General features: G+C 44.9%; 3 protein-coding genes across 3 annotated transcripts; 1 reads left to right on the forward strand and 2 right to left on the reverse strand.

Moving 5' to 3' along the window:
- Window positions 1-10: 10 nt before the first annotated feature.
- LOC116922681 lies at window positions 11-3,727 on the reverse strand. The gene is made up of 2 exons (XM_045167300.1): window positions 2,768-3,727; window positions 11-2,282 (listed from the first exon to the last, which is right to left on the reverse strand). Exons 1-2 carry the CDS (start codon window positions 3,669-3,671, stop codon window positions 208-210), a joined length of 2,979 nt encoding a protein of 992 aa, XP_045023235.1. The 5' UTR covers window positions 3,672-3,727; the 3' UTR covers window positions 11-207.
- Window positions 3,728-5,690: 1,963 nt separating this feature from the next.
- LOC123467362 lies at window positions 5,691-7,439 on the reverse strand. The gene is given in 5 exon segments (XM_045167314.1): window positions 5,691-5,762; window positions 5,819-6,110; window positions 6,112-6,218; window positions 6,378-7,159; window positions 7,226-7,439. Coding segments are annotated over 5 exon segments (1,344 nt in total). The 5' UTR covers window positions 7,317-7,439.
- A 1,705-nt stretch (window positions 7,440-9,144) lies between these two features.
- On the forward strand, window positions 9,145-11,108 carry LOC123467359 (chymotrypsin BII-like). Its single transcript, XM_045167305.1, has 11 exons — window positions 9,145-9,300; window positions 9,394-9,541; window positions 9,622-9,671; window positions 9,743-9,855; window positions 9,933-10,102; window positions 10,221-10,316; window positions 10,381-10,451; window positions 10,537-10,566; window positions 10,640-10,681; window positions 10,762-10,875; window positions 10,946-11,108. The coding sequence occupies exons 1-11, from the start codon at window positions 9,259-9,261 to the stop codon at window positions 11,000-11,002; spliced, it is 933 nt and encodes a 310-aa protein (XP_045023240.1). The 5' UTR covers window positions 9,145-9,258; the 3' UTR covers window positions 11,003-11,108.
- Window positions 11,109-12,091: the final 983 nt, after the last annotated feature.

Here is a 12,091-nt window from a genome sequence, read left to right on the forward strand (position 1 = left end):
GACAAATGAATTAGGGTTCTTACACGAATATATTAAACACAAGAAACACAATGCACGCGAAGGAGCCAGGTGTTGGCCAAAGCTCTCTCTTAAACTTGCTTACGACAGTAAGACTTACGGAGACACACTTGTCTCGACTGCTACGCCAGGTCTAACTGTCCTACTCGTGCGCCGGCCGGCTTACGTGACAGTCCCGCCAACTGACGGTCACAAGGGACAATCACAAGGGCCCTCAGGGCACCCAAACAATACAGAAAGGGACTCATAGGTGGAGTAAGGAGACAGACGGGGCCGTCTGCAACAAACCCAACGACCAAATTTTCTCACTTCCTTTTTACTGAACAACCATTTGACAGCTGAGCTGTCCGTTTCTACCTTAAACTTCTTACCATATACATACGGTCTGAATTTCTCCAGCGCCCAGACCAACGCAAGGCACTCGAGTTCGTTGCAATGCTGCCTCTTTTCAACATCGTTCAGGCCCCGACTGATATAAGAAATCGGCCGTGGCCCGTCTCCGCCGTCTTGAAGCAGCACCGCTCCCAGACCCTCCTGACTCGCGTCAGTTTGAACCACCACCTCTATATCTTCATTGTAGTGAGCCAGTACTGGGGCAGTTGTTAGTAACTCGACCAGTTTCTTCTTTGATTCCTCTTGCTCGGTGCCCCAGCTCCACGGTACATTCTTCTTTAACAATTTAAACAGAGGTTGAGCGACGACTGAAAACCCTGGAACAAACTTCCGGAAAAATGAGGCCACACCTATAAAACTTCGCAGCGTTTTCACGTTTTTCACCACCATTCTGGAGAGGGAACTGACTTTTTCAGGATTAGGCCGTATTCCTTCGGCGTCGATGACGTGACCGAGGTGAAAAACACTATCCGTCGCAAACACACACTTCTCAGGGTTGATAGTGAGGCCGGCATCACCGATGGCTGTTAAGACGAGATGAAGTCGCTCCAAAAATTCGTCAAAGTTGGAGCCAAATACTAGACAGTCATCTAAGTAAACAAGACACATGGACCACTTCAGATGTCGTAACACTCTATCCATTAAGCGCTGGAAGCACGCTGGACCATTATGAACTCCTTGCGGCATTCTTGTAAACTCATACAGACCGTCTGGTGTGATGAACGCGGTCTTCTCTCTATCTTTTTCTGCCACCGGGATCTGGTAGTATCCGCTGAGGAGATCGATACTGGCAAACCACTTTGCTCCTGCCAATCGATCTAGAACGTCATCAATACGCGGGAGTGGGTATACGTCCCTTTTACTCACACTATTTATTCTCCGATAGTCAACACAGAAGCGGAAATCTTGATCCTTTTTCTTTACAAGGACGACGCTAGCGGCCCAGGGGCTTGTAGATGGCCGTGCCAGACCTTTACGCACAAATTCTTCCACCTTTTGAGCGATAATTTTTCGTTCACTATACGATGCTCGAATCGGGTTTGAGCGCTGCGGCTTTGCATCTCCGGTGTCCATCGAAAACTCCACTAGCGATGTAGAGCCAAGCTTACCATCAGTGGGAAAACACTTGATATGTTTGGACACAGCGTCCAGCACCCTCAGGCGCTGTTCTTCGTTGAGTCCGCTTCCTAATTGAATTCCTTCTTTTATCGCGGCCCACCGCTCCTTCCAGTGTACAGCAGCACACATTAGAGACTCTACCGACGATGTTTCCTCCTCTTCGTTTTCCAAAGGACCCTGGTCTTCCACTAGTTGTACCTGCGCATCATAAGCACACTCAATCTCGGTCAGCCGGTCTCGTGCTTTTAGATGAAGTGTTTCCGTACTAAGATTGAGGACGGGCACACTTACTATTCCCCTCTTAATGCTGACTAGACAAGAGGGCACACAAAATTCCTTCCCAGGAAAGGAACAACGGATCGGACACACTAACAGAGTTCCCGTTTGTTTTGAGCCTACTCTACATGCTACGAATTTCAGTGAATCTACTGGGATGGCCGTGCGACGCAAAATTTTTGCAGACTGGCCCCCTCTTTTCTTGCGATACCTCCCTTTCTCTTGGAAGGAGGCGATTAGCTCGTCCGTTATGTCCCACGGTTCCTCTTCATCACCACACTGATAGGTGTGTTCACTGACTTTCGAGTCTACGGCGGCCTTTCTTCTATCAAAACCTGTCACCCGCACTTCCCCGAATCGCACCGATTTGCTACTTATCTTCTTTGGTGTTGTCCTGGTGGTCAACACTTCAGCTGTTTCCGGTTTCGAAACTGGCACCAATTTTTCTTTTTGTACAATTAGATCCGTTTTGCTGGCTATGATCCAGTCTACGCCAAGTATGACAGAAAAGGGAGGATGTTTCACTGTTGCCACTCTTTCAACCACGGTTTTCCTACCTTCCCACGTCACAAACATATTCACAAATGAATCGATTTCAACGGTTCTGTTGTCCCAACCGCGAAAATTAACACTAGGTCCAACACACTTGTCCAACTTTTTTGCAAGGCTACGCCGAATGGCGCTCGAACTTGCACCAGAGTCGACCAACGCTACTACCTCACCAATTCCTTCAATAAACACTTTGATAACTGGGAGGGGGGCACTGTGGGGTGATTTGCGATATCCAGTTAGAATCGGCCCCGCGCCCAACGACAGTGTTACTTTTTTGGAGATGGGCAGTCCTTAGCGAGATGACCTTTAACGTCGCAATTGAAACATTTTCGCTCACTCACCGGAACAAATCGCACGCCCGGTGCTGCTGTCGTACCTCCACTACCCCGTCCTCGTCCAGCTGTCTCACCTCCGCGAGGTCTGCCTGCCGTCCCGCCGCCGGCGCCATATCCACTGACTCCTTCACTTTTGCTAATGACAATTTTTTCTAATCGGGCGGCCAAGTCATTCACCAACCGGTTTGCAACTTCTTCTAGCGCAGCTGATGGGTCGACTGGATCAGCTGATTTTGAGGGCTTCTCCGCTGCTGGTGCGGCCAAGCTAGTAGGCAGATTATTACACGCCGTGTAGAACGCTGCGACGTTGGCTGGATTCGTACTCATAACGGCCGCCTGATGTTGCCATGAGCGTAGACCTTCAGTGAGCGCTTGCACTTTTTGCTGGTCGGTCAACGCGACAGGAGCCATAGCCAACAACTTTTCTTTGGCCATTGCATATTGCATAACAGATTCGCCTGGCTGTTGCACTCTGGCCACCATCTTGCTCGTCCAGTCGGTGAGAGAAATCTTTGTTGCGAATGCCGTCCTGAATGCTGCTGACCAGTCGTTCCATGCTGCGTGTGTATTACCAACACGAACGTGCCAATCTGCTACGGTTGGGCCTAATCGTCGTACCGCGACCTGAATCCTCTGGCCATCGTCCCATCCTTCCGTTGTCGCCAATGCCACCACTCTTGCCACGAACTCATCTGGCGATTCGTCTGGGCCACCTGTAAATTTGGGGATAGACTCAATAATACAATTATCAATTTTTACACGGGCTGCACCACCCCCGCCTCCGCCACCACCACCTCCACCAGCACCACCTCCTCCAGCAGCTCCAGTCAGAGCTGTTACTAGGTCGTTTGTTGCTACGAGGGCCTGTTGAAGCTGCTGTTGTACCGCGGCGTTGTTGGTGTTTTGTTGCGCCTGTTGGTCTCTAAACTGGGCTGTTAGTAACGCAATAGCGCCAACCAGATCCTGGACATTCGCCATGCTGGACGACGGCTGAACACGAGCTTGAGCTGTGGCTGAATCTGGTAATTGTATCTGTAGTCGACCATTCGGGGATCTACTGATATGAGCTACTACTGGTGTATCGAAAACCGGCTGCTCACTTGTTTCCAACCGCTGAGAACCGCCTCCCTCACCGTACCTAGTACTACGGGTGTTTACCTGAAATGGGATAGCTGTTGGACGGGGCCTCGGAATACGAGATCTCGGGCCATCATCGGCGTTTGCGTCAGACATATACTATAGAAATGAGATACAAAACACCTCGCCACTCACCGACATTGCCACAAAAGCGCTGTCTCGTCAAAACACACCTACACACTCTACAACAAGATCAGATTGACAACTTATTTGACAACACGTCAATAAATGAGTTGAGAATCGTACAATTATTCAAACCAATATTAAAACAGGTGAAGAGAGAAAGAAATGGTTTAACTTGAAAGATGGCATAGATATATACAGATAGAGACGTGAATTACCTGAGCCATTTTGCTCGACACTCCTGACACCAAATGTTATGGTCTGTACCTTCCAATAAGCCCCTCTCTCCTCAAGCTTATTAAAACACACGGAGTTGGGTTTCGAGACTTTGTATTTTACACGTCACTTTGACTTGTATATGTCGTCAGTGTTCAGCTTCAAGTACCCCCGAAAAAGACGTCTCCTTTCCGAACTTGTCACCTTCCACCCTTTTACGACACACCCCCTTTTACACATACACAGTTAAGACACCAGGGAAACTGCCCGGGGCGATAGATAGCTCTTAAGTACACACCGTACACAAGAGGGCAGGTACTACCGTACCGTAACAGAGAGTTGTTGTCGCTCGCAAAAGCTTGCTATTTCTTTCGCTATCCTAGTCAATTCAGCCGATTTGGTACCTCCCCCCTTATTGATATAACATACTGCGGTAGAGTTATCTAAATGCATCCTGATAGATAGACCATGCGCCTCCTTTGCAAATGACTGTAAGGCATATAAGGCTCCAAGAAGCTCAAGACAGTTGATGTGCATGGCCGACTGATCCGTAGTCCAAGGCCCGCGCGTTGTTACACCGTCACATATGGCCCCCCAGCCCGAGCGCGATGCGTCCGAATAAATTTCCATATCTGCTATTTTGAGAAAAAACTCCTTTCCGTTCGCTTCCTCGAGATTAGCCACCCACCACTGCAAGTCAGACCTCTAGATCCGACCGAGAGAACGCATTTAACGTTAAGGTCACCCGGTGCTTTCTGAAAATCGGTGATATAGATACGCTGCATGCTTCGGTAGTGCGATTGGGCAAAAGGTATAGTAGGGATCGCCCAAGTAAAGTTCCCCAAAATAGATGCAACATCTCGAAGAGGAACTTTTCCCGTGTCTAGAGCTTTTTTGCACATTTTTTTGACTTCTTGAACTTTAACAGTCGGAAGGGCAAAAGACAAAAGGGTAGAGTCTATGACCATCCCCAGGTATTCAATAACCCTGGTTGGAGTGGTGACGGATTTCTCCCAATTTATTAGAAAACCCAGACTCTGTAGTAAGCGCAACGCGGTTTCTAGATCTGCGCGCGCACCTTCCTCCGATTCGTTCATTAGTAAAAAGTCGTCAAGGTAAACGGCTATCCTAATGCCCCTTCTCCTCAAAAAGGATACCGCTACTTTCAGGATTTTTGTAAAAATCCTAGGGGCAGGGGAGAGACCGAAGGCCATGCAACCAAATTGGTATACCCGACCCCGCCATGCAAATCTGAGATATTTCTGCTGTGACCTATTCACGGGTACCGTCAGATACGCGTCCTTGAGGTCCAATTTAAAAAACCAGTCCCCTTTCCTGACCAAATAGCGAACTGTCTCCAGATTTTCCATTTTAAAGTGTTCGTATTCTATGAACTGGTTTAATGGTTTCAAATTAACAATGGGTCTAAAACCCCCGCCTTTCTTTGGAACACAAAAGAAGGAACACACGAACCCATCCGACCTTTCCGTTACCTCCGTAACTGCCCCTTTTTTTAAAAGACTAGAAAGTTCGGAATTGCAGATGGATTGCATCTCATCCGACATTACGACTTCGTGAGGCAATGAATGCTGTACCGGTGGGGACAAGAAATGAATTACCAACCCATTCGTAACTGTGTTTAAAACCCATTGATCGTCGGTTACAGTAGTCCAATAATGCGCAAAACCTAGCAGCCTCGCACCGACTTTAGCCCTTTCAGGGGAATAATTGTATGAACGAGGACTAGAAGGTAAAAGATGAGATAACTCGTACCTTCTACTGATGCTACCGCGTCCGCGGCCGCCTCTAAGATCCATAAAAACTCTCCGTCCGCGTCCCCTGCCCCGGTCGCTCTGCTGGTAATCCCCAAAATGCACTTGATGACTTGGAGGATCTCTCGGTTGGTCCCGTCTGGTCGACCGAACTGGGTTTCTCCGGCCGAGTCGCGACCGCAGTCGCCTTATCCCGTCTCGCCAAGGTTTCATCTTGGCTTGCCTCTTTCAACATGAGGTCAAGAAAATTTCCCGTGAACAGGAGCTCGTGGGCCTCCTTTCCGGTAGCAAAGACGTTCTCGTCTTTCAGGAGGTACTCCACTCTAGGATCGGTGACGTTGACTACTGCGTCACGGCGTTTTTTTGAAATGTGAGCGAACGCCCGACCCCACTGTTGTAAGGCAGCTTGGATAGAATGACGGATGTGTAAAGTAACAGCTGATTCGTCCGCCACGGCCGTCAGTTTTGTATACACATCGATAAGCGGTGGGCCTATATCCATAATCTTTAGTTGAGTTTTCACAAGTGCTTCCTCTCTGGCGTTAATGAGTTTAAACACGCCCTTCTCTTTCGCCCGGCGACTCATCCAACTATCTAATTTCAGTGGCATAAGCGAAAAGCCTTCCTCCTCAAATTTCAGTGGAAATTCTTTTGATACTTCCTTTGACTGGACCGTAGTCACTCCAGATACGAGCAATGATGCAATCTCCTGACAAATTTGTTTAGGGACAATCGAAAGAGGAACGCATGACATTTCGTCGTCTGGCTGCTGGTTTGGTACTCTATGATCAGGAACTAATTCAGGCTCTGCTTCTGTTACTGACGAACCGCTTGGTCTGGTTCCGTTCACCCCAGCCCCACTCGTACTGGCTCCACTCGTACTCGTCCCACTCGCCCCGACCCCATTCGTCTCAGCGGCCTTCGTCCCGCTGTCGGTATGCGGATCTCTACCACGTGGTCGCCACGAACGCATGACTACGATAAGATCCTCATCTTCGTCCTCCCATTCATTCGGATGATACTCTTCCGTCACTACGTCTTCTATAATGTCCGCATCGTCCGGTGTAAAATCGCTATGCGTTGGGTAAGATTGGGGATCGTAAACGGGACGTCTCCTGTACGCGTCGGCATAATCGTACAACTCATAGTGATAAGGGTCTGGTGGATTGCTGTACCTTCTCAACGGGGACCTCTCTCGATAATGGAAATCCTCTCTAGCTTCCGGGTAGTAAGGATTGTGTCTGTTAAAGACTGGATAAGGACGCTCTTGACCCTGATCGTAACTTAACGGGACCTGATTGTCAAAGCGATAGTCGAAGCGATGATCGCCGGGCCCAGCTGGGTACTCCCATCTATCACGAGGATGCCTTGACATTCTCTTACGAAACCACGGAAACTGAGTAACCAAATACGTTTGAAAGAACTGTAACCTGAGTTACTACAATGAAAATAAGGTCGACGAAAGAAAATTGTTTAAAACAAGACAATTTTTAGCGACGACCTACTCTGACAAGAACTTAAAAAAGTCTGACCGGAAAGGAGCGTTGCAAGGGGTGAGGTAACCTAAAAATCTTTAAAGAGCTTAAATAAATATCGTCTACACCCTTAGGGTCGAAAGTAGTTACTTTCGTATGTTTAATCACTGAATACTACGATGACAAGAGTATTTAGGCAAAAGTATTCTTGTTTCACAAAAATATGCACGAAACTGAGAATACTGCAACACTGTCCCGTACGACAGCACAAAAATAAAAATTAAGTCTATTTTTTGTTTATTTTCCCTCTTTTCTTCCTAGCAGTGGGTACCCTATTCATTTTTTCATTTCCCAGCTTTTTTTCTAGCCCTAGTTCTATCGGGTTTATTTTTATTTAGCTATTGTTTGTGAATGGTTTGTTGTTCATCCCCTTGTAGCAGACAAATTTCTGGCAGCAAACGAAATTCTTCGGCTAAAAGAGACGAGCAACTTACAAAAAAAATAAAAGTAAAATAAGAAAAGAAAGAACTGGGGCTAGAAAAAAAAATTGGGAAATGAAAAGATGAATAGGGTACCCACTGCTAGGAAGAAAAGGGGGAAATCTAAATTATAGTTAAGAAAACTTAATTTTTAACGTGAAGAAGATGGTTTCTCCATAAGACGCTGCAGCCTCAGCAGACCAACTTGGACACAAATGCGATTTTCGCATTTGTGAAAAACGCGCAACGCAGGATGTTTTACTGCTCTATTGAACGCAGATTTCGATTTAGTCATTGGTTTTCTCGTTAAACTAGCCGTTGAAAAAATTAACGAAAACAGTTCTGTTAGCGCACCAACTTAATTTATGGTTTTTAACATTTAATTAAAAAACTTTAGGACTAATTGGAAAATAAACCTGATTATTGTGATTTTGATTCAATTCTGAATCTAAATCATGTATTTTAAGCAAAATTTGAAATTTGGCCAAAAATGACAAAGTGGGAAGGGGATCGTTCGGAGATCATTTGTCATCTCCGATCCGATCCGATCACCTTCCGACACAACACACGATTGTTTGAAGTGTATTGCTATTTTGCATGTTAGGGGCCGTCTATGTCACGCAAAAAGGGGGGGTGAGGGTACGGAAAAGTGTAACAGTGTGTGACATGGGGGGTGGCGCTAGTGTCTCAGAATGAAAATTCCTCAGTTGGGGGGCAATTTTCACCCTAGACACACGTCAGACAGTCCAGTCGGGAGTGTGACACCAGCTACCTCCGACACTAGCTACCTGGGGGGGTCGACAGCAGCTACCCTTTTTTTACGACACTAGCTACCCATGACACTGACTACCCATGTTTCCCGACATTTGCTACCCAAAAACTTTATTTTTGTTAGACTGTAGAAAAAGTAGTCCCTCCATTTTTTCCTCCTTCATTTTCGAACTTTATATTATGAATTTGTAAGATAATACATGTTTAACAAAGGGAACGAAACAATTAAAAACAGTAACACTCCTCACAAGAGTGTGTCTACTTGGTTAACACACACACAAACTGTCAAACGACAGCATTCTTTCAACAACAAAAAAATGATTGGGTAGCTATCTTAATCTTATTTTTTAACAGCGATAAAATAAACAAAGGATGGTGAAGCTTCTGCAACGTCATTCGATCCGTTTCGAACACTAGATTCCACCCAAGGTCTAAACTGAAGTACATTTTTGACAGGTGAATCCGGGTCTTTTATCGCAAGGAGACTGATCGTGGTTTCAAACTTTGATATGAATTCACTGGCCATTTTACCTCCTATTTAAGCAGAACGTTTGGGCTTCGAGAAGTAGGCATTCTCTTGTCAAATATTAAAATGAAGGTTATTCTCTGTCTAGCTGTTCTCGTTGTTGCCCAGGTATTATTATTTTAACAAATTTGAATATTGGAATTTAAAGTAAAAAGATAGTTAACTTTATAAAATTTGTTTCTAACGCTATTATTTCGCTAGTCTTTGGGACAAGTCCTTCTCCCCTATGAAAAGAACTGGTCCAAAATTGAGGAGAGATGGGCCAATCCCAGCGTTCCCCGCGACCCCCGACGAGTGGAAGAGATCCCATTGAGGCACAAGGCTACCAGGGAATCCAAGGACTTCCGTGGTTAGTGATCAAAGCACAATTACAAAGTTAACATAAAAATTTGATATAATCGTGGTTATTTTACGTTCACTTTGATGCAGCTGTTTGCGGAACCCCAAATGCCGCCCGCATCATCAACGGAGCTGAGGCTGTAAGTTAAATAATTGAGCTCCGCTCACCTTCTACGCCATCAGTTAATCTTTAATGTTTCCTTTACTGTAGACTCCTCATGAGTTCCCATGGGTCACTGCCCTCTTCATCAGCGGTGGATCTTTCTGTACTGCTTCCCTGATTTCCGACCAGTGGGTTCTGACTGCCGCTCACTGCGCTGATGGGTAATCTGCCAATTACAAAACCTAGCACAATAATGAGGGGACAAAATATCATCAAACAATGAATTCCAATAATATAGTGCTCTGTACTTTGACGTCTACTTGGGAGCTCACAATGTTCGCATCACCGAGACCGAACGTCTCGAGATCCGCGCCAACGAGAAGTACATCCATCCTGACTGGAACCCCAACACTTTGACCGGAGATGTTGCTCTCATCAAGCTCCCAGCTCCAGTCGACATTAGCGGAAGTAAGTTTGCATGCAGTTCTAAGTTAAAACAGAAAGAGAAAGACATTTAAGTTTTCTACTAGTTGCCTTGCTAATGATTACGGTAGCTAAATGACTTTCCAAAACAAAATTCTTGCAGACAATGTTCGTCCAATCTGCCTCCAAGACCCAACTGACACCAGCCTCTACGAAGGCGCTGAAGCCCACATTGCCGGATGGGGAAAGACTGCCGATGGTGAGGAAAGAAGCTAAAATCTTATAATTTCACAACTATGAAAAACATATCTTTTTAAACAAAGGTCCCGGTGGAATCAGCCCGACTTTGCAGAAATCTACCGTCACCGTTATTAGCAACGATGAATGCCAAAATGTATGGCTTTTCTTCCTAAAAATTTCAAAAGCTCTGTTATTAATTACTAACGACAATTTTCTTCTTGTTTGTTTCATGTTTTTAGACCTACGGCATCATCATCAGGCCAAGCACCGTAAGATTTACACTAAATTTTAAGCCATGTTGAACTATTTTTGTAAATTTAGGTTTCACGATTTAATTTTTAGATTTGCACATCTTTCACTGACACCAACTCTGGCACTTGCAACGTAAGAACATACAATTTGATTCTTCAAACTGAGCTGAAAAAAAAACAAAACAATCTATGAATTCAAAAACTTTTAAACAGGGAGACAGTGGCTCTGCTATGAGCGTCATTAACAGCAACGGACAATACACCCAGATCGGTGTCACCTCCTTCGTTTCCTCTGCTGGATGCGAATCCGGAAACCCCGACGGATATGTACGAAGATATACTGATGCTTTCTTGAATTACGACCCATTACTTAACAATATTTTTTTGCATTCAACAGGCTCGCCTTTCCAGCTACCTGTCCTGGATCAGCAGCATCACCGGCTTGGTTCTGTAAACACACCTTCAGGATGATTCATTTCAACTACTTGTTTGAACCGATGAACGTAACCCCATGTAATTGACGAGAAAACAAAAAGTAATAATAAAAGATTTTATTGGCATCCGTTTTAAAAGCATTGTTATCGTTTGTACCGGGATTAGCTTGTTCAGAGATAGATGCTAAGTTGATGCAATCTTTCATCACTTTCTTGTTTCATAAATATTGACTGGACTAAGTTTGGAACGTAACGGTAAAAATTCCAATTTGCCTTTGAAACATGCAAGTCAAGATGATATCCGTCATAGCGTAGTAAACAAGGTAAGGGATCAAAAAGTGGTATCCCGACAACAGAAAAACCCAAATGGCCTTTATCTGCTTAAGCTAACAAGGGATTTTACACTTTATAGATATACCTGTCAATTAATAGTCAACCGGTCGAAATCATAGATTATGTGAACCATGTCGCAGGACAGTTTAAGCAGATAAGAATGGCCTTACATTTCGGTTCGTTACGAACGTCATGACGAACCGAACGTGACTCGAAGTAAAGTACCTTCAATTGACACGTGATATGCCACAAACGAAAAGTAATCAAAAGTGCATCACAAAGAAACAATGAATAAGGTTGTTCTATAGAAAAGGATAACGTTTCGTAATATTTCTAATCGTTAAAAACGAAAGGGAAACTTAATCGACATTTACGACTGTATCGAGCTTCACAGTGTAATCCAAGTTTTACAGTACGAAAAACAATAAACATGAAGTCTTTTACGAAAAAATCTTTCAATGAATAATTATCGAACACTGGGGACAGCTCTGAAAGGACTTTTTACGATATCAAGATGAAAATGCACCAAGTTTCCAAATTGCTTGCAGCGTGTCATCCAAGAATCACTGAATACTACGATGACAAGAGTATTTAGGCAAAAGTATTCTTGTTTCACAAAAATATGCACGAAACTGAGAATAAGCAACAAAAAAAAAAAAAATCAAGTCTATTTTTTGTTTATTCCATAGGGCACGTTGGCCAGGACAGTTCGTGAAACAGGAACGAGTAAAGCCGTAAACAACCGACGTATGGAACTTATTTCTCCCACCGTCGTG

The sequence above is a fragment of the Daphnia magna genome, unplaced genomic scaffold (assembly GCF_020631705.1).
Source record: "Daphnia magna isolate NIES unplaced genomic scaffold, ASM2063170v1.1 Dm_contigs176, whole genome shotgun sequence".
NCBI lineage: Eukaryota > Metazoa > Arthropoda > Branchiopoda > Diplostraca > Daphniidae > Daphnia > Daphnia magna.

What these genes read in the sequence shown, in the direction of transcription:
- LOC116922681 (XM_045167300.1), bottom strand. Translation starts at nt 3,671, where the DNA reads ATGGCGAATGTCCAGGATCTGGTTGGCGCTATTGCGTTACTAACAGCC. An exon ending in GGCAGGCAGACCTCGCGGAG is followed by an intron (nt 2,283 to 2,767) that starts GTGAGACAGCTG and finishes ACTGGATCATAG; the next exon opens with CCAGCAAAACGGATCTAATT.
- LOC123467359 (XM_045167305.1), top strand. Translation starts at nt 9,259, where the DNA reads ATGAAGGTTATTCTCTGTCTAGCTGTTCTCGTTGTTGCCCAG. An exon ending in GCCGCTCACTGCGCTGATGG is followed by an intron (nt 9,856 to 9,932) that starts GTAATCTGCCAA and finishes CCAATAATATAG; the next exon opens with TGCTCTGTACTTTGACGTCT. An exon ending in CCAACTCTGGCACTTGCAAC is followed by an intron (nt 10,682 to 10,761) that starts GTAAGAACATAC and finishes ACTTTTAAACAG; the next exon opens with GGAGACAGTGGCTCTGCTAT.